Below are 21,090 nucleotides of genomic sequence, written 5' to 3' on the forward strand. Positions count from 1 at the left end.
CTCCCCCTCCCTCCCCGCACCAACTGATCAGCTGTTCTGTGGGGTGCAGGAGGCTCCGGGGAGGAGGGGGAGCGAGGGCATGGCAGGCTCAGGGGAGGGGGCAGGAAGGGGTGGAGTGGGGGCAGGGCCAGGGGTTGAGCAGGGCGCCCCCCCCCGGCCCATTGGAAAGTTGGCACCTGTCGCTCCAGCCCCAGAGTCGGCGCCTAGACAAGGAGCCGCCTCTTAACTCCTGAAGAGCCGCACGTGGCTCCGGGGGCCCAGGTTGGCCTCCCCCGTGTTAGAGAGTTCAGACACCGGGTACCACAACCTTCCAAGAGCCAGAGAGACAAAGATACTATTGCACTCAAGTGGCTCCCTAAACGTTAATACCCCTCTTTTGATCTTTGACTCAAAGCCACAGCCATAGACAAGCCTCGTTTGCTTCATCAGAAGCCCTGAGCAAACAGCTCCCCTTCTTTTTCTGACAAGGCCCGCTGCAGTTCCCAGCTCTGTTCATTTCCATCTCTTCCTAACCCGTCTCTAAAGCTCGGCCCTGGGTCAGGTCAGTCGGGGAGTTCATTAACGCTTTCTGGCCCTGTCACCTTTCAATGAGATATTATATTACACTCCTAACGTCACACCCGGTAGTGGGCAAAAGGACAGGTGGGCACACCCCTTCCCTCCAGGGTGTATGCTCTCAGTGCGTTGGCAGAGACACCAGGCCGCCTTTTCAAAACAAGGCAGCAATGGATTAGTCATCTGGCTACAGAATCTGAGCCCCCTTAGGTTAGCAGAGGGTGGCTGAGAGGGGGAGCCGTGGAATTGACAAGGGGGTCAATTTCACCACTGGTAGGGTCCCTGTTTTGAAACTGAGGGTGGGGGTTCCAGCTGTGAGCCCCAGCAGCGCTCCCAGCCGGAGCCAGGTGCTGTCCGGGCTCTCAGCTCCCCACTGCCCACAGAGCTCCCCTGCCCGGGCCGCAGCCAGGCTCCAGCTGGGAGCTTGGCACCAAACCGAGAGCCTGGGCTTTCAGCCCCCCCACCCGGCCCTCCTGCCCCTGTTAAGTTGGTGCAAGTGCTCCAGGTGAGGACGTGCGCCACCGACAGACGGGGCAGGACAGTGTGAACATGAAAAACCACAGTAATTCCTGCAGTGCTGTAACACAGGTCAACACAGCTGTGTAGTGTGGACATGGCCTCTGTCTAGGTCAGAGCCCTGTGTCGCTGGGTGTGTCTACACTGCAGAATAATCCCCACAGCAGCAGCAAGTCTGGCTTTGGGGGGGGCGTCTCAGCCCGAGCTCCAGCCCACGTGGGAATGTCTGCGGGGCTGGTTAGCTCCACAGCACGACCCCTGTGATCCCGAGCCAGGCTCTGCGACTCGCTGCCGCTGGTGGGTTTTTACAGTGTAGATGCACAATGTGAGCTCAGCTCTTCCCCCAGCCACCTGCCTCCTGTCTCCTCCAGCTGGGCTTTGCTTCCCCGCAGAGAGGGGGAATCTCCTTCCTCATGGCTGTGCTCAGGAGCAGCGAATGTCCAGGCCTCATGTGCCATTCACAGGTGCAGGCTCCGGTCAGTTTGTGATGGCTCTGGGCCCTAACCAGGCTGCTGTGGGAGCCAAACGCCGGTCCCACCTCTTTACGATCAGTGCAGAGCCCAGAGGGAAACTGAGGGCACATAAACCCACATTCGGCCTGGAGCTTGGCCCTGCTGAGCCGTGCTCTGAATGTGCCGAGAAGCGTTTCCCTTGCAGTGTGCAGCTGGCTTGCGTGCAGAGGGGGCAGAGGTGGGATGGCTGGGCCTGTGTCAGGCCCGGCCCAGAGCTACAGAGCTGGAGTGTCTGGTGGCAGTAAAGCCCCAAGACCATCTCCTCCTGCCAGGGACTCGCTGTGCGGTGTGGCCTTTCCCCGGGCTCTGGGCCTCCCCAGTCCCCCAGGGCTCTGGCCCAGGCAGGTGGAAGGGCAGGAGGGAAGGCGGAGCTGAGGCCAAGAGCCCTCGGGCCGCAGAGCGAGCTCCCGTCCCTTTCTTTGCCCCTGCCCACCGTCCCATCAGGATATTTGAGCTCCAGTGCACCCTCCCACGGGAGAAGGACTTGCAGATCTCGCTCTTTGACTACGACCTCGTCCTCCCGGACCAGAAGATAGGGGACACCAGCATCGACCTGGAGAACCGAGTCCTGTCCCGCTTCCGGGCCAACTGCGGGCTGCCCCAGTCCTACTGCATGTGAGTGGCCAGCACCCTCCCCCACCTCCCCCCAGCTGGGCCAGGGCAAGGCCGGAGTCTCTCCCTGCCATCTGGGCTGTGGAGCTGGGGCAGAGCCTCCCCACCCAGAGGATTTCAGCCTGCGTCGGTGCCCAGGCCCTCGGGAGCCAGCCACCGTGACCCAGGCAGAGGCAGGCTCCTGGGTCTGCACAGTGGGTGTTGGGCCCTGTGTGATCGGGACACCAGGGCTAGATGCACCCCGGTACTTATCTGTCCCTGCTGCAGAAGTGATGGGGTCCCTTGGCCTCTCCCAGCAATACACAGGTCAGCCCACAGCAGGGGTCTGGCTCTGTGTGCACACAAATCTCCTCGCTCCCCAGGAAGCTGCAGGGGGCTGCTGTGCCGGACGAGGGGGGCAGAGGTTAGGGATGGGGAGAGCACTGGGGAACCCAGCATGGGGGCGCCAGTAAGGAGGGCAATGGTGCAGGGGTGAGAATCGGATGATGAGCATGGAGGAGGGCTCAGGGACAGACCAGTCCCAGCCTCACTTGCACTGGGGGTCACTCGGGAGCCCCCGCCCATGGTTAGAGCACAGGACAACCAGCCAGGAATTGAGATCTGCTCCCAGCAATGTCACTGCCCTGCTGGGCACCCTTGGGCGATCCCAGCCCTACTCTGTGCCTCAGTTTCCCCTCTGGGGACAATACTGCCCAGCCCTGACATGAGCTCCAGGGATGAAATGCACACACATTGCTGCCCATAGAGTGTGCCCTAATCCTGGCACAGCTGGCCCCGTGGGGTCAGAGAGCTGAGCCCAAGCTTCAGAGTAGCCGGTTAAAATGCACCCATCTCCCTGGCCTCACACTGATCCCTGCTGCCTCCCTTCCCCCACCCCCAGTTCTGGCCCCTGTCAGTGGCGAGACCAGCTCCTCCCCACCCAGTTACTGGAGAACTTTGCTAAGATGAAGAGTCTGGCCCTGCCCGAGTTCAGCGCAGACGGAGGCAAAGCCACCTTCATGGGCAGGGCCTTCCTGCTGGCGCAGTTTGGTGAGTGCCCAGAGTCCCCAGGAGAGACAAGTCAGACCCTGTCCCTGGGCGCTGGGGGCCCCTTGGCAGGACACGGGTTCCCGGGGCTGGGATACAGGGCTCTGTGGGCCCCTTGGCAGGACACGGGTTCCTGGGCACTGCGAGCCTCTGGGCGGGACACAGGGTTCCCAGGGCACTGCGAGCCCCGGGGTAAGACACGGGGTCCCTGCCATCAAAGGACTGCAGGGTTTCTCTATAGCTGTTTCCCGGCAGCCAGCCCATGCGGCGGGGGTCAGGACCCAGGCCCTGGGATTGGGATTTGGAGGCCCGGTTGCTGCAGGGAATGCGAGCTGGGCATGGCCCTGAGGACGCTGAGCAAGGAGCAACCTGAGTGGGCTGCACTGGGTGGGCGAGGCCCAGGGGCCCACTGGTGAATGGGGGGTGGGAGAGGATACTAAGGGAATCGGGGCAGCTGGGAGATGATGTTGGCAGAAGGGAGCGATGGGAACCCCCCCCCTTCCCCCCGTACCCCACGTCCCTCTGCTGTGCTTGGCTTCCCCGTCTCAGAGAGCAAGGTCCCTGCGCACGGTCACCTGGGCCCCCCGAGAGAGCGCCTCGCCTTGCATCTGCTCCGCACCTGCGGGCTGGTCCCCGAGCACCTGGAGACCAGGACGCTGCACCACAGCATCCAGCCCGGCATCGACCAGGTAGGGCACCAGAGCGGTGAGCCGGGCCCCACACCAGCACCTTGAGCCCCCAAAGCCACTGCAAGAGGATGTGGGGAAAACCGGGTCTGTCACATGGGATGAGGGCCCGTGTCCTTGGTGGGCTGCCCAGCGCGGAGCCAGGGCTGACGGTTACAGCCGGCGGGGCCAGTGGGAAGGGTGCAGGCAGCTCAGAGACCTGTGCCGTGAAACGGCTGCGTGAGCAGGACGCCCCGGGATCCCGGCTCCCCGGCTCTGTGGGTGCGGGTCTAGGCTGCCCCTCCCTGCGTGATGTGTTCACGCCGCGTGTGTACGCCCGGAAACGTGTGTGGGTGTGAGAGAGCTGGGCAGTGGGATGCATGCGCGTGTGTACGTGCAGGGTGGGGGTTATTTTGGCGGGGGGGACACATGGCCCCACACACCAGCTGGCCGAGAGCCCTGCAGGGGGCTGATGGAGCCGCGGGGGGAGGACGGGAGGTTGGTTGTTGTTTGAGGAGGCTGCATCCTCCCCCAGGCGCTGGAGCGGGAGGATCCCTCCCCAGGAACAGCAGCTCCTGCTGGCCCGGGTGGGAGCTCAGCCCCCAGGCCGCAGAGGAGCCCTGTGACATCCCCGGCCTGGCCAGTGGGGGAGCGAGACGGCCGGCGAGCGCTCAGGGGTGACACTGGCAGGGGGGCTCGGCGCAGGGCGAGGAGCCGGCCTGGGCTTGGGCTCGTGTCGACAAGTTGCCTGCTCCTGTCTGCTCGGCAGGGGAAGCTGCAGATGTGGGTGGACATTTTCCCAGAGAGCTTTGGCCCCCCAGGCCCTGCCTTCGACATCACCCCACGGAAGCCCAAACGGTGAGTGGGACAAATCCCTCGCTGCCCTGGGCAGGCGAACCCTGGCACACCACAAACCCAGCACGCCCCGGAGAGCACTGGGATCTCTGCGGCAGTGTGCAGCCCCACAGAGCCTGGCCACGCCCCAGCTCCCCAGCCTGGCACGGTGAGCACCGGGGCCATGCCCCAGCCCTGGCCATGCCCATCTGCAGCTCCTTCCCTGAGGTGTGACCCCTGCTTCGGGCACACTCTCCCCTTCAGTCCCGCGGGTTCGGGAGAGGTCAGTGGAGTCTCCCATTGCCCGGGGGCTCCCGGGTCCTCTGTGTTCTCCATGTTCCTGCGGCCCCAGCCAGCCCTCCAGAGCCCAGGCCCATAGGCAGCCTGAGCGCACCAGCCCCCAGCCCCCCCAGGCTGTGTCCAGCCTCCAACCAGCCAAAGCTGCCCGCGCTGCCCCTCCCTAGGCACGAGCTGCGCTGCATCGTCTGGAACACGCGGGACGTGGATCTGCAGGACACCAGCATCACGGGGCAGAGGATGAGCGACATCTATGTGAAAGGGTGAGGGCCTGCCGCCTGCACCCTCGGGCCCCAGGGAGCCCAGCCACGGGCCCTCGGCCAGGCCTGCCTGGGAAGCAGCCGACGCCCGGTGCGGATGAACGGGGCTGGAGCCAGTGACATGGAGGCTGAGAAAACGGATAGACTGAGAGCAGCAGCTCCTGTTCTATACTCTTCCCACATACAGCCCTGCTGGTGCCTGGCCCCTCAATTCCAGCCCGCAGCCCCTGGGGCTGCCCACCCCCTTCCCACCCTGCCGGTGCCCCTCGCTCCCGACCCGCAGCCCCCGGCTGTCCCTGCGGCTCCCCATCCCCACACCCTCCTTGCCGGTGCCCCTCGCTCCCGACCCGCAGCCCCGGCTGTCCCTGCGGCTCCCCATCCCCACACCCTCCTTGCCGGTGCCCCTCGCTCCCGACCCGCAGCCCCGGCTGTCCCTGCGGCTCCCCATCCCCACACCCTCCTTGCCGGTGCCCCTCGCTCCCGACCCGCAGCCCCGGCTGTCCCTGCGGCTCCCCATCCCCACACCCTCCTTGCCGGTGCCCCTCGCTCCCGACCCGCAGCCCCGGCTGTCCCTGCGGCTCCCCATCCCCACACCCTCCTTGCCGGTGCCCCTCGCTCCCGACCCGCAGCCCCGGCTGTCCCTGCGGCTCCCCATCCCCACACCCTCCTTGCCGGTGCCCCTCGCTCCCGACCCGCAGCCCCGGCTGTCCCTGCGGCTCCCCATCCCCACACCCTCCTTGCCGGTGCCCCTCGCTCCCGACCCGCAGCCCCGGCTGTCCCTGCGGCTCCCCATCCCCACACCCTCCTTGCCGGTGCCCCTCGCTCCCGACCCGCAGCCCCGGCTGTCCCTGCGGCTCCCCATCCCCACACCCTCCTTGCCGGTGCCCCTCGCTCCCGACCCGCAGCCCCGGCTGTCCCTGCGGCTCCCCATCCCCACACCCTCCTTGCCGGTGCCCCTCGCTCCCGACCCGCAGCCCCGGCTGTCCCTGCGGCTCCCCATCCCCACACCCTCCTTGCCGGTGCCCCTCGCTCCCGACCCGCAGCCCCGGCTGTCCCTGCGGCTCCCCATCCCCACACCCTCCTTGCCGGTGCCCCTCGCTCCCGACCCGCAGCCCCGGCTGTCCCTGCGGCTCCCCATCCCCACACCCTCCTTGCCGGTGCCCCTCGCTCCCGTCCCGCAGCCCCGGCTGTCCCTGCGGCTCCCCATCCCCACACCCTCCTTGCCGGTGCCCCTCGCTCCCGACCCGCAGCCCCGGCTGTCCCAGCCCTGGTCTGCCCAAACGCATGGCTCTGCCGGTGTCCCCAGTGCTGACCCCCGGTAGCATTGAAGGTAAGTCTCTCTACGTAGCTCAGTGGGTCTCCAGTGGGTTGATGCTGGCAGGTGCGGGAATCGCTGGCTGCTGAGTATCAATATGGATCTTGATTCCTTTCTCTGAGACTTGTCTTGCTCTGAGGGTGTTGAATCGGGACTTTAGCTGAGCGCTCTGGGGCCCAGCCAATGTGCTCTTGGGTCTGTCATTAGCTGGCTGCTTCTGCTCCCGGTGCCTGGCGGGCAGGCAGTGGTGGAGATGCTATCAAGGGCCCTGAGCCAACAACCACCTGCATAAGAGCAAGCCCCCAAGGTCTGTGCTGGTTGTCGACAGCCGGCAGTTCCTGGGACTGCACTGGTAGAGAGACTGGGACATCCCAGCCCCTGGCCAGATGCTGCCCGAGGGAGGTGGGGGTTTGGGGGAAGGGGTGGCGTGGGAGTGGGGCCCAGGGCAGAGCGGGGGCTCAAGCACCCCCCAGGAACACCAGAAGTCGGTGCCTATGGGAGCAGGATGTCTCTGGATTTCTCCCAAGCTCCAGCCGCTCTGGGCCCCTCCTGAGCAGAGCCGGCCCGTCTAGCACAGAGCTAGAAAGGGGGAAAGGCAGGAGCCCCTGACCTGAGAGGCCTGACCCAGGAGCGGTGGAGGGAGGATTCTGCCTTGTTCCAACCCCCCCAGCTCCTTCCAACCCCCAGGTCCTGCACATGGCCCTTCCCATCGGCTCTGCACGCCCCACCATGCATGGGCTAGCTGGGAAGGGAATGGAGGACAGGCATGTGTGATGGGGTAGTCTGCCCCTTAGGGGCAGTGCCGCCTACTGGTCAGTCCACCCCACCCCGGCACGGCTCTTTCAGAGCCGAAAGGCCTGATTATGGACACAAGGACCTGGGCGATGTGGGGAGATGGGAAGTAGGGCGGGAACCTGGTACTGTTTCTTTAAGGGCCTGGGCCCAGGAGTCTGGCTGAGTGGGCGGGGCCAGGCTTCCCTCTCTCCCAGCCAATGGGGGGTGAGCTGGGAGAAGGGGCCGGTATAAATGCTGCCTCCCCGGGCAGGGCAGAGGTTTGCAGTGGCTGGGGGTGCAAGGAGGCTCTGGCAGGGTCTGCATTAGCCGGGGGCCGACTCCAGCCAGAGCCGCCTGCCAAGCCCCGGGAGCCTGAGGACTGAGTGGGGCCAGCACCAGCTGGGGGGTGACAAGTGCTTGAGCCCCCCAGCTTTGGGGGCAGGGCTGGGGCTCCTGCCGTACGGAGATTCGGAGACGCAGCGAGACCCCGGAGGGCCCTGGCCACAGGGCTGAGGGGGCCGGCGTCAGAGGCAGCCTGGGAGCCAGAACCCTTCTGTTTTGCTGGGACGCTTTGTTCTGGGGCTCGGAGTCTGAGCTTTGTCATAAACCCACTTCCGATGCTGTCATGGCTATTGACAGTGACAGGGCCAGGTCGCGGGCAGCAAACAAACTTCACAGAAGCCTTGACCTGTCTGTGACTGTGGCTAAAAATGGGGGGGGGGAATGACTCAAGCCCACGGGGAGGGGAGAGAGCCCCAGCCCGTTGTGTGGGGAGAGGGGTCCAGCACCTGGCACCGTTGTGACTGACAGCTCCAGGGGACCCCCAGCAGCGGCTCCGAGCTCTGAGGTGTCTGTCACCCAGAAGCTCCACGGCATTCCCCCCGCTGCCCGGGAGCTCCACGTCCTCCGTCCCGCGTCGCACGGTGGGGCAGGGCGGGTGCAGCGGGGCAGGGTGGGGCAGGGCGAGTGCAGCGAGGCAGGGCAGGTGCCATGTCGCACAGCGAGGTAGGGTGGGGCAGGGCGGGTGCAGCGGGGCACGGCGGGGCAGGGCGGGTGCAATGTCGCACAGTGAGGCAGGGCGGGGCAGGGCGGGTGCAATGTCGCACAGTGAGGCAGGGCGAGGCAGGGCGGGTGCCGTGTCGCACAGCGGGGCAGGGCGGGTGCAGCAAGGCAGGGCGGGTGCCATGTCGCACAATGAGGCAGGGTGGGGCAGGGCGGGTGCAGCAAGGCAGGGTGGGTGCCGTGTCACACAGCGGGGCAGGGCGGGTGCAGCGAGGCAGGGCGGGGCAGGGCGGGTGCCATGTCGCACAATGAGGCAGGGTGGGGCAGGGCGGGTGCAGCAAGGCAGGGTGGGTGCCGTGTCACACAGCGGGGCAGGGCGGGTGCAGTGAGGCAGGGTGGGGCAGGGCGGGTGCAGCGAGGCAGGGCGGGGCAGGGCGGGTGCCGTGTCGCACAGCGGGGCAGGGTGATGTGGGACCCGCATGCCCTCCATTCACACGCCAGCCTCGGGCTCCTGGTTGCAGGTGGCTGGATGGCCTGGAGGAGGAGAGGCAGAGAACCGATGTGCACTACAGGTCCCTGGGAGGAGAGGGCAACTTCAACTGGAGGTTCATCTTCCCCTTCGAGTTCCTGCCCATGGAGCAGGTCTGCGTCCTGCCCAGGAAGGTGGGTGCTGCTCGCCTTGGGCATCCGCTTCCCTGCGCCAGCACGGCCTGCTCTGCCCTGCTATGGCCCCACACCCATCGCTGCTGCTCCGAGGGGCAGGTAGGGCCCAGGCTGTGTTTCAGGCGGGCCAGTCCCCCTAGCAGTTTGAACCCGATGCCTGTAGTGCCCCTGGCCGGAGTCCCAGTGTGCTCCGCTGCCTGCCTGGGGCACGGGCTCCTGCCCTAAATCTGCCCCTCTGCGGCCAACTTTCTCCAGCCTGTCTCCTGCTCCGGGTCTGTCCTCGCCCATCCTGGCCGGAACTGTGACCCCGCTGACCGTCTTTGGGGCTGGGCTGCTGGGCAGAGCGCTGGCCATGCCGGGGGAAAGGGATTGTCGGTGCTGCCACCTTGTGTGTGGGGAGGGCATCGCAGCAGCTGGCCCTACCCTGACTGCCAGCATCATGCAGCCTGACCTGCCACCTCCCATAACGACCTTCCCTGGGAGCCCCAGCCCCTGCATTAGGCTGGAAGGCTGCAGATGTCCACTAATGTGGGGGGGGGTTTCCACTTGCAAGGCCACCTCTGAGCAGCACGCTGAGCCTCCGCTGGGGCATTAACCCTTCAAAGGCTGCAGGCCTATAAACAGCCATTCATTTGGCTGGCAACTTGGTAAGTGCCCCAGCAGCCTGGCGCTTCCTCCCACGCTGCATCCCCTTGGCAGGCCGAGTGCCGGGGCTGCCCTTTCCCCACCCAGCTGGGTCACCCGGCCCCCAGCTGGTACGTGCTGGCCACAGACTCTCCGCAGCTGCCCTGCCCGCAGCCTGGGGGGACCCACTCAGCTCGCGCCCACTCTGCTCACAGGAGTATCTCTGGAGCCTGGATGAGACCGTGCTGAAGGTGCCCCCCAAGCTCATCCTCCAGGTGTGGGACAACGACAAGTTCTCGGCTGACGATTTTCTCGGTGAGGCGTTTACCCTGCAGCGTGTTACGTTTGCCCTTCCCACAGGTTGCCGTAGGGCCGTCCCCTCCTCACTAACGATCGTGTACGTTTCTGTCCCCAAGAGCAGCCCAGATGCTGCAGGGCCAGGGAAAGGCAGCCACTTCTGGGGCGCAAAACCGTGCCCCGGTCCCTGCACAAAGCGGGAAGAGCAGCCCTGTTGGGGGGGGGCTCTGAATGGATCCCCTGCTGTGAGGCGCAGCACCCTGGGATCGGCCCCATCCCTCTAGGGCAGGCAGGGCCTCTGTCGGGTCCGCTCTGGGCGCGCCCTTGGGCGGCGTGAAGGGCTCCATCGCCCTGTCCCCGGGCTGTTCCCTGCAGCTTTCTTGTGCTGCTTGCAGGAGTTCTGGAAATCAAACTGCTCAGCATGCCGTGCCCAGCCAGGCGCCCCCGGGACTGCACCCTGAAAATGCTGCAGGACGAGAGCAACTCCCCGGCCCGAGCCCGCCGCCCCAGGAGAACCTCCCTCTTCAAGCAAAGGCTTGCCCGAGGCTGGTGGCCATGCGTGGTGCAGGAGGAGGGCAGGCAGCGGCTGTCGGTATGAGCCAGCTGGGGGCCAGCCGCAAGGACACGGGGGCCCAGAGCGGGAGGCAGGGGTTGGGCAGAGGTGAAAGTAAGTCGAGTGACTTCCCGGTACTCTGGGGCCAGCTCTGGCCCCCAGAAGGCGGGGCCTAGGGCAGAAGGGGCAGAGTTGAGGGGGGTCAGAGCCAGCCCCAGCCCACCCTGTAAGGTAAGTTGTGACGAAGTGGGCCTGTTCTTAATGTTTCCTCCGAATATTGTGGGGGTGCCTCAGTTTCCCCTATGCAGTTCTTAAGTCTCTAGGTGGTGGGGTAAGGGTGTATGATCATTGCAGAGCCCTAGAGGGCAGGTGTGTGCAGGGGTCTGGACACAGAGAATGGCCAACACCCTGTTTCCTGGCAACTGATGGCCTGGGCCCTTCCCCCCCTGCAAGGTGAGAGCTGAAGGGTTGGAGAACAAAGGAATCAGGTGACCTCCTGGCCCGGGAAAGGAACAAAGCCCAGAGGAGGAGGGGCTGGAGGGAGTTTCAGTTTGGGGCTGGCTGGGACATGGAGTGAAGTGCAGACGTGATTGTCTGGCTCACTGCCCCCCAAAATGGACCCAGCTGAGGGGTCCCGTTCTCTGCACCTGCAAGCTCTGTTTTAGACCATGTTCCTGTCGTCTAATAAACCTTCTGTGTTACTGGGTGGCTGAGAGTCACGTCTGACTGCGGAGTTGGGGTGCAGGACCCTCTGGCTTCCCCAGGAGCCCCACCTGAGTGGACTCGCTGGGGGGAAGCGCACGGAGGGGCAGAGGAGGCTGAATGCTCCGAGGTCAGACCCAGGAAGGTGGAAGCTGTGTGAGCTGTGAGTCCTGAAGACAGGCTGCTCACAGAAAGGCGACTACCCCAGAGTCCTGACTGGCTTCATGGGGAGCAGTTCCAGAGCATCGCCCAGGGACTCCGTGACAACTGGTGGCAGCGGTGGGATGTACTGCACCCCGTGGATGGCGCTTCCTGCAGTAAGTGACTGGGGAGCAGTAACACGAAGGGGGATTGCCGAGGACCAGGCCTGCTGAAGGCTCAGAGAGGAGCGGTTTCGGGGGGCGGTTAACCCCTGCGAGTGTGTGACCAGCGAGAAGGACTGTGCAGTAATGGGGTCCCCCTGGGGACTGCAGTGAGCAGTCTCAGGGGCGGAGGAGCCTGCAGCTTGGCCCGGGGAGAGAGAAGGACTTTTGCAGTAACAGGGTTCCCCTGGGGATTGCAGTGAGCAGTCCAAGGGGCGGAGGAGTCTGCAGCTCGACCCTGGCAAAGAGGTGGTGACCTCGAGAAGGGCTGGCACACTAGGGGTTCTCCCTGGAAACCGTGGGGAGCTGAGAACACACGGGCCTGTGAGTCCACAACAACTTGGGAGGAGCGGAGTGATGGTCTGTCCCCGTCTCCTTAAGAAGGACATTGTAACCCTGTGCAAAAAGAGAGGGTTGAGCGTTGGAAAGTTCACCAAAGCACAGTTAATCGTGCAGCTGGAGGAGGATGACCGCTCTAAGGGACAGATTCCTGACCCCAACTGGGGCTATAGCAGGATCTGGGAGCAGCTGGAGTGGGAGCCAGGCATCGCCAAGACTCCTGTCCCCGACCAGATGGGGGTCTTCACGATCGGGTTCCCCATCGGGGGATCAAGACGGACGGGATTGGAGCTGAGTCCGGGAGAGCAAGAGGACTGTGAGAGACAGCGAGAGCCCGAGAAAGAGCTGCAGAAGCAGCAGCAGGATGAACTGGCGGTGGGGAGCGGAGAGGCCTAGGGGACCTCCCCGGGGTGAGTGGGGATAGACCCCGGGGGGCCAGTTCCACAGGGAACCTCGAGACTAAATTGCTGCCCCTGGTTGAGGAGGGGGGGATGTGGATGCCCACCTCACTGCCTTTGAGCAGGCTGGAGATTTGAACCAAGGGGACTCTGCGGAAAAGCCCCGGTGTCTAGCTCCCTTGCTGGGTCCCAAGGCCACAGACTCCATCAGCCAGATGGGTGGGGAGGTGGACACGCTCCCACTCCTGACCCCAACCTATATGTCTGTGTGGAGTTTCCTTGGGCCAGGCCCCTCAGACCCCCAGTGGGAGCGGAAGGGGATGGTCAATGGGGAGACATTCCTGGGGTGGCGAGATCCTGGGACAGAGAGAACTGGTGTCAGACCCTGGGTGGTGCAGCCTCAGATGCTGAGGGGCTGTGTGAGCTGTGTGAGGGTCCCAGGGACGAAACCCCTCGCCTTCCCTATGGTCCAGATCCCTGGGCAGACCCAGGAGGAGTGGGGCTGGCTGGTCGTTGGGGTGCCCCAGGACACCAGCTGCGAGACCCTGTTATGGGGTGACTGTGTCTCTTTGGGACAGGATCCAGGCCCTGTTCCTGTAACTGCCAAGGGTTTGAATTTGAATCCAGGGAACCAATCGGCGGAGAGGGAAATGGTCAGTGAAAATGCAGATGACCTGGCTGGCAGCAGGGAGGAGCCGCTAGGCTCAGGCTACCTGCCTGCCTGTAACCAGACCCCTGGGGCTGGGTGGGACAGAGAGATGCTCCCTGCCCCCTTGCACACAAGAGTGGGGACTCTCCCTGGCTCTGATGCATTGAGGAAAGCAGTGGCCTGCCCCACTGGGACAGCCAGGGCAGCGCTGAGCACAGTGGGAGCTGAGACCCCAGCAGAGTGGGGGGAGACACAGGCAGGGCAGGGGATCTGTGGGGAGTGGCAAGGTGCTTGGTAAGGAAAGTTTGGATGAGCCTAGGCAGCCTTGTGATCTGATGGCTGTGTCCAGTCAGCAGGGTGGGAAGGCGAGGAGAGCGGAAGATGAGAGTCCCTGGACCTTACCTGTTAGCTGGGTGGAGAATTGGGACAGTGAAGGAAATGGGTCTCTGTCTGTCAGGGGTATTGACTTGCCTATGGAGGGAGCTACCCTGATCTCCAAGCAGTTGTCTGTGACCAGCCTTGTGTGCTGGGACAAAGGGAAAGAGATCCCAACCTGGGTGTCTGGTAAAGGAGAAAGTGTGTCCGGCTCTTCTTGGTCTGTGGAGCTAACAGAACGGGCCTTTCAGCCTGTGATGGTTGAGGGTCGTGCAGTTGTCTCAGAGCTGGTTCTGGATTCAGCTAAAGCCCAGGAAGGGAAGGGTCCTAAGTTTCTGTCTGCTCGGGAGAATGGCCCTGTAACTAGGTCGCATCCAGTTAGGGTCTATGTAAAATCCCCGAGACCAGACAATTCTGGTGCTTGTATTTTGCCTGTTGCTAGTGTGTTGTTGGAAAGGGTGGAGCAACTCTGTCTAATCAGGGTGAGATCCTAGCCAGGGCACAAGGAGAGCATGAGTGTGTGTGATTGTGTTACCTACTGAGGGTGTGGAAACCTGTAGCAAGGAGGAAAAGATTCCTGAACTTGTGTCAGAGTAGCAGCCGTGTTAGTCTGTATTCGCAAAAAGAAAAGGAGTACTAGTGGCACCTTAGAGACTAACCAATTTATTTGAGCATGAGCTTTCGTGAGCTACAGCTCACTTCATCAGATGTTTACCGTGGAAACTGCAGCAGACTTTATATACACTCAGAAATCATGAAACAATACCTCCTCCCACCCCACTGTCCTGCTGGTAATAGCTTATCTAAAGTGATCAACAGGTGGGCCATTTCCAGCACAAATCCAGGTTTTCTCACCCTCCACCCCCCCACACAAATTCACTCTCCTGCTGGTGCTAGCCCATCCAAAGTGACAACTCTTTACATAATCAAGTCGGGCTATTTCCTGCATAGATCAAGGTTTTCTCACATCCCCCCCACCCCCATACACACACAAACTCACTCTCCTGCTGGTAATAGCTCATCTAAACTGACCATTCTCCAGGTTTAAATCCAAGTTAAACCAGAACATCTGGGGGGGGGGGGTAGGAAAAAGCAAGAGGAAACAGGCTACCTTGCATAATGACTTAGCCACTCCCAGTCTCTATTTAAGCCTAAATTAATAGTATCCAATTTGCAAATGAATTCCAATTCAGCAGTTTCTCGCTGGAGTCTGGATTTGAAGTTTTTTTGTTTTAAGATAGCGACCTTCATGTCTGTGATTGCGTGACCAGAGAGATTGAAGTGTTCTCCGACTGGTTTATGAATGTTATAATTCTTGACATCTGATTTGTGTCCATTTATTCTTTTACGTAGAGACTGTCCAGTTTGACCAATGTACATGGCAGAGGGGCATTGCTGGCACATGATGGCATAGATCACATTGGTGGATGTGCAGGTGAACGAGCCTCTGATAGTGTGGCTGATGTTATTAGGCCCTGTGATGGTGTCCCCTGAATAGATATGCCCGTTGCCAATTGTGCCCACATATCTATTCAGGGGACACCATCACAGGGCCTAATCACATCAGCCACACTATCAGAGGCTCGTTCACCTGCACATCCACCAATGTGATCTATGCCATCATGTGCCAGCAATGCCCCTCTGCCATGTACATTGGTCAAACTGGACAGTCTCTACGTAAAAGAATAAATGGACACAAATCAGATGTCAAGAATTACAACATTCATAAACCAGTCGGAGAACACTTCAATCTCTCTGGTCACGCAATCACAGACATGAAGGTCGCTATCTTAAAACAAAAAAACTTCAAATCCAGACTCCAGCGAGAAACTGCTGAATTGGAATTCATTTGCAAATTGGATACTATTAATTTAGGCTTAAATAGAGACTGGGAGTGGCTAAGTCATTATGCAAGGTAGCCTGTTTCCTCTTGCTTTTTCCTACCCCCCCCCCAGATGTTCTGGTTTAACTTGGATTTAAACCTGGAGAATGGTCAGTTTAGATGAGCTATTACCAGCAGGAGAGTGAGTTTGTGTGTGTATGGGGGTGGGGGGGATGTGAGAAAACCTTGATCTATGCAGGAAATAGCCCGACTTGATTATGTAAAGAGTTGTCACTTTGGATGGGCTAGCACCAGCAGGAGAGTGAATTTGTGTGGGGGGGTGGAGGGTGAGAAAACCTGGATTTGTGCTGGAAATGCCCCACCTGTTGATCACTTTAGATAAGCTATTACCAGCAGGACAGTGGGGTGGGAGGAGGTATTGTTTCATGATTTCTGAGTGTATATAAAGTCTGCTGCAGTTTCCACGGTAAACATCTGATGAAGTGAGCTGTAGCTCACGAAAGCTCATGCTCAAATAAATTGGTTAGTCTCTAAGGTGCCACAAGTACTCCTTTTCTTCTGAACTTGTGTGTGGCAAAGGGAAGGAGAATGCTTCTAACCTTTTATCTAGGAAGTCTGTAAGTTTGCCTGAAAGGGGATTGTGTAGGAATCCGCCTGATGGGCCAGAGGTGATTCTGGATGTAAGGGAGACCCAGAAAGAGTCTGTTGTTGCTCAGGAAAGTGTTCCCCTAGAGCAAGCCTTAGGTGAAGAGGGTAAGGGCAGAATTTCTGTGAGGGGTGAATTGTTGCATAGAAAAGCCCTAGGGAAAGGAATCCTCATGGAGTCTTTGCAAGCAGTTTACTGCAACTGAAGGGTGTGAAAATGATTTAATCAAGAGAGTTTCAGTTCCTAACAGCCAGAAATTTTCTGTTGTGAATGGATCCACTGACTTTCCTGTTGAAAGATCCAGTGTGGAGAGCTTTGAGAAGGTCTCAGATGGAGTGAAAGCTGTTAAGAAAGGTACACCGTCCTATAACCAAGTGGCTGTGTTGGGCCAGCTTGTTGGGGAGACAAGGTTGTGGAGAAAGGGATGTCTCCATGCTAGTTCTGTAAGTGAACAGTATGTGGCCCAGGTCAAGATGGGGGCCCTTAACCAAGAGAGCCCGAATTGCAGCCCTCCAGACTGGAGCTCTGGGAGAAAACCCAATCCCAGTTTGACCCCCTGGGGTTTTGGGGTGGCCAAAGGGCATGGGCCGCATAAACCTTCCCATATGCGGCATGCGAGTGCTATCGACCACCCCCGACCTAAGGGAGGGCGTGAAACTGGAAGGGCCTGGTGTAACTCCTACCAAGGAATGGGAGAGACGCTGGGGCATCCATGGGAACATTGGTGGCTTCGAACTTCCCCAGGTCACCGGGTAAAGTGACCCCGCTCAGTTCGATCTCGAAGGGGGGAGAGATGTGACGAAGTGGGCCTGTTCTTAATGTTTCCTCCGAATATTGTGGGGGTGCCTCAGTTTCCCCTATGCAGTTCTTAAGTATCTAGGGGGTGGGGTAAGGGTGTATGATCATTGCAAAGCCCTAGAGGGCAGGTGTGTGCAGGGGTCTGGACACAGAGAATGGCCAACACCCTGTTTCCTGGCAACTGATGGCCTGGGCCCTTCCCCCCCTGCAAGGTGAGAGCTGAAGGGTTGGAGAACAAAGGAATCAGGTGACCTCCTGGCCCGGGAAAGGGACAAAGCCCAGAGGAGGGGGGGCTGGAGGGAGTTTCAGTTTGGGGCTGGCTGGGACATGGAGTGAAGTGCAGACGTGGTTGTCTGGCTCACTGCCCCCCAAAATGGACCCAGCTGAGGGGTCCCGTTCTCTGCACCTGCAAGCTCTGTTTTAGACCATGTTCCTGTCGTCTAATAAACCTTCTGTTTTACTGGCTGGCTGAGAGTCACGTCTGACTGCGGAGTTGGGGTGCAGGACCCTCTGGCTTCCCCAGGAGCCCCACCTGAGTGGACTCGCGGGGGGGAAGCGCACGGAGGGGCAGAGGATGCTGAATGCTCCGAGGTCAGACCCAGGAAGGTGGAAGCTGTGTGAGCTGTGAGTCCTGAAGACAGGCTGCTCACAGAAAGGCGACTGCCCCAGAGTCCTGACTGGCTTCATGGGGAGCAGTTCCAGAGCATCGCCCAGGGACTCCGTGACAAGTGCCCCCCCACCGGGGTAGCAGCAGCAGCTCAGGGGGCTATTTAAAGGGCCCGGGGCTCCCCTGCTTCTACTGCCCGGGCCCTTTAAATAGCCCCCGGAGCCCTGCAGCCGCTACCCCAGGGCTCCAGCAGCGGGGCTCTGGAGGCAATTTAAAGGACCTGCGGCTCCAGCCACTGCTGAGAGCCCCCGCCCCTTTAAATTGCCCCCTGGGGAAGCCGGGCTGCCCCAGTACGGTGCACCGGCTCTTACCGGTACGCTGTACCGGGGCGTACCGGCTTACTTTCACCTCTGGGGCTAGGGTGTCCCCGGGGGTCGGAGAACCAGAGGTTTGTGTGCGTGGTCAGGGGCACGATCCTCCTCCAGCTGCGGGCAGGTGCCGGGGAGCACCCAGCACCTCTGGCGAGGGGGGGGCACCTGCCTTTTGCCGCCATGGCCCAATGCCTGCCTCGCTTCTCCAGGGGAAGATCGAGATGACGCTGGAGATGCTGACGGCCAAGGAGGCGGAAGAGCGGCCGGCTGGGAAGGGACGGGAGGAGCCGAACATGAACCCCACCCTGCAGCCCCCCGTGTAAGTGGGGGGAGCCGGCTCGGCTGTGCGAGCGGGGGGTGGTGAGGCGGAGGCAAGAGGGGGGAGCGTTACAAGGGAAACCCCCCGAATCGATCCAGGAGGATCAATAACCGAGCACATGCCCAACCACTTACTGCTCCCAAACGCCCCGTTCCCAGGGCACTAACCGGCGCCAAGGCTCCCCTGCCTCCTGCTGCCCGGTCCAGCCACGGGGCAGCGAGCAGCCCTGCTCCCCCGCATCCCCATGCCCGTCCCTGCCGCGGGAGCCGGGGTGGATCAGCCCCTGGGCCACCAGGCCTGCGCCCAGGGGGCCCTGGGAAAGATCTGCCGCCGGGTGGTGTAAGACCAGAGCCGCGGCCTCCAGGCAGGTGGGGGAAGCCCCCAGTGGCTCCTGACCCCGCCAGAAGACTCCGGGGGTGGGGGAAGCCCCAGCCCCCTGCTCCGGCCCTGGGACTGGGGGAGTGCTCACTGCCACATGACGAAGGGGCAGGACGGCCGGTAGAAGGGGTGGGGAGGGACCCCCCACTTGCTCTGACCCAGGGAGCACAGGGGTCACCTGGGGTAGCTAGGGCACCGCCTGGACGGGGAGCTGAAGGCCCCGGGAAGAGCCCAGCCCCCCACCCGGCTGCCCGACACCGTCTCCTCCCGGCAGGCGCCCAGAAGCCTCGTTCCTGTGGTTCGCGGCCCCCGTCAAGAGTCTGCGCTACGTCCTCTGGCAGCCGCACAAGTGCAAGGTCATCCTGGGGGCCACGCTGCTCCTGCTGCTGCTCCTGCTGGCCACCTTCATCTACGCCTCCCCGGTGCGCGGCCGGCGGCCACGGGGGGCCCCCCAGAGCCCTGGGGCCGGCAAAGGAGGGAACAACCGAGCCTGCCCGGGGCCACCCGGGACGGGCCACAGCCCGAGCCCGAGTTCTGGGGGGAGCCCAGGGAGGGGGAGCCAAAGCTCCCTGCAGGGGTCACAGTGGGGGGGAGCGCCTTGCAGCACAGGGCCCCGGGGCCTGCTGCCCTCCAGCTTGTGCCCCCACTACGCCAGGCCTGGCACTGTGGAGCCGGGCCCCAGCCTGCTCCGCTTGCACTGTGCCCCAGGACCCCGCTGGCTCCCCCAGCCCAGCCAAGGGCTCCTCTCTGCCCCGTCTCCTCTCTGCCCGCTGGCCGGACCCCGGTGCCCCTCCAGCTCCGGGCGTCTCTGCTTCCCAGCACCTGTTAGGCCCACCTGTCTCCCCGGAGCTGAGCCACCTGGGACTGGTGCAGAAGCCTGGCCAGTCTCAGGGGGCCAAGACAGTGAGGGGGACTTGGCTGGGCCCCTCCAGGCAGCCACGTCTTGAGGGAGCCAGGGTGGGGCAGGCCCTGGCTGATGGCTTCATGCCCAAGGGGACCAGAGGGATCCCCTGCCCCGGGACACAGTCACTCCCTGCAAAGCCGTTGAGTATGGCTGGGAGGGGTCTCTTGGGGGGGCTGGGCTGTGAGGGGGTGGGGCAGATGCGTTGGGGCACTGGGCAGGGTGCTGTGCATTTACAGGGGATCTAGGGGGCTCTGGGCATAGGGAGTTGGGCAGGGGGGGCTGTGTGCAGCATAGGCCCACAGGGCTGGGCGGGCCACAGCAGGTCTGGCACCTTCCCGGGTTGTAGAGGGCCTTGCACTGGGCGGGGTAGAGTGGGGCTGCCCCCCCACGCCATGCTCCATTGCCCCCAGGGGGGCCCACAATAGGTTAATCCAGCCCCATTTAAGGGAGGGCGCTGGCCCATGGAGCCAGCTGAAGAGGCAGACCCCAGCCCGCTTTGCTGGCTAGAGATGCTGCAGGGCCTGACTCTCTCCCTTCCTCTCCCCAGCGCTACTTGGCCATGAAGCTGATAAACCCCTTCCGCAGCCTCCATTCCTTTGGGAGCCTCAAGCCGCTGGCGGGGAGCGGCGGGAGCCCGTAGGCCCCAGGCCAGCCCAGCTCCTGGGATGACAGACAGCGCCGGCTGTCCCCCAGCACCGAGGGACCCATCTCTCCCCCAGCCTGGGGATTTGGGCACCAGCCCCTGCCCTACCATCACCTGGATCTTCCCTGCCCCAAGGGAGCAGCCGCAGGTCTTACTGCTCGCTCCCCACACCCGCTCTGCTGGCCTGGGCTCCTGCTCCGGCCCCGGGGCCAAGGGCCCCTGAGCCCAGGCCCGTGACTACAGTGCTGGAGCTCAGCAGCTAGAAAGCGGCGTGAGCACAGAAGCGGCCCTGCCCCCAGGAAGGTCGTTCTCTGGGCCGAAAGCATCCAGGGCCAGCGTTCCCCAATAAAGGCATGGAAAGGACGCCCTTCCCCTTGGCTCGAGCGCCTGAGACGTTCTTCACGGTGCCTCACTCGAGCGCAGAAGTGCGTCCACTATGGGGCTGCAGAGATGAAACCCTGAGCGCCAGCCGCTGCCCGGGGACGATGCCCCACCCAGCCTGCTGGGAAAGCCCTCAACTTCGCGCCTCGCCTCCCGCAGCAGTTCCTGCCCAGGCTTGCTCTGGGCTCTTTTTGCCCTCAGCCGGAAGTCACGTTAGGGCCAGCGCTGCATTGGCCGGGAGAGGCAAGTCCCAGCAGGAGCAAAGCTGCCTCCTTGGCCCTTTCAGCCGCCCAAGGAGGCAGCTGTATTTCCCCACTGCCACCAGCAGGGAGCACTGCTCCCCGCAGGGAGGTAGCATGAAATACCAGTGACTGATCGCTGGAGAGGGACTGAGTGGGGCAGAGTCAGGCTGCTAGAGACCCCCCCTACACCAGTATCCTCAGGCACAGCTCTGCCAGGGGGGTCACGTTTTCTTTGTAATGATCAAAACAAGGCCCTGTTGATCGAGGTTATTTATGCACCCGCTGGCCCAGCGGCAGGGGCTTTTATCTTCCCGCTAGCATTTGTGCCTCTAGCCAGGGTGGGTGGCTCAGATAAGAGCCCCCCCGAGCCCAGGGTCCCCCCCAGCACTCTGCCAGCAGCCCGGGGCTAGCCCTGCACGGGGAAGGAATTAGACATGTTTCACTGAGGCGGTTCTGTACCTACCAGCCGCTGCAGCAGGGGCAGGAGGGCAGGGGAAGTGCAGCTCTTACCCCACGGTGCCCAGGGAACTCCTGGGAGGAGCCAAGATGGACACGTACACACCTGGCGGGGTCTTTGTAGAACTATAAGGTCCATCAATACCCAACCCCAAACCCTGCAGCCCGGAGC

The 21,090-nt window shown here is 62.4% G+C and overlaps 1 protein-coding gene across 1 annotated transcript in view; it reads left to right on the top strand.

The window, feature by feature from the left end:
- FER1L5 (fer-1 like family member 5) overlaps positions 1 to 20,207 on the top strand; it is an 88,720-nt gene extending 68,513 nt beyond the window's left edge. Inside the window, exons 42-52 of the mRNA XM_078850636.1 lie at positions 2,028 to 2,198; positions 3,076 to 3,224; positions 3,771 to 3,910; positions 4,656 to 4,744; positions 5,185 to 5,280; positions 8,890 to 9,031; positions 9,871 to 9,970; positions 10,348 to 10,544; positions 17,805 to 17,914; positions 18,567 to 18,714; positions 19,744 to 20,207. Coding sequence (XP_078706762.1) covers positions 2,028 to 2,198; positions 3,076 to 3,224; positions 3,771 to 3,910; positions 4,656 to 4,744; positions 5,185 to 5,280; positions 8,890 to 9,031; positions 9,871 to 9,970; positions 10,348 to 10,544; positions 17,805 to 17,914; positions 18,567 to 18,714; positions 19,744 to 19,836 — 1,435 coding nt within the window. The 3' untranslated portion in view covers positions 19,837 to 20,207. The remainder of the gene's footprint in view (positions 1 to 2,027; positions 2,199 to 3,075; positions 3,225 to 3,770; positions 3,911 to 4,655; positions 4,745 to 5,184; positions 5,281 to 8,889; positions 9,032 to 9,870; positions 9,971 to 10,347; positions 10,545 to 17,804; positions 17,915 to 18,566; positions 18,715 to 19,743) is intronic.
- Positions 20,208 to 21,090: the final 883 nt, after the last annotated feature.

This window comes from Lepidochelys kempii, chromosome 26, assembly GCF_965140285.1.
Source record: "Lepidochelys kempii isolate rLepKem1 chromosome 26, rLepKem1.hap1, whole genome shotgun sequence".
Classification (NCBI taxonomy): Eukaryota; Metazoa; Chordata; order Testudines; family Cheloniidae; genus Lepidochelys; species Lepidochelys kempii.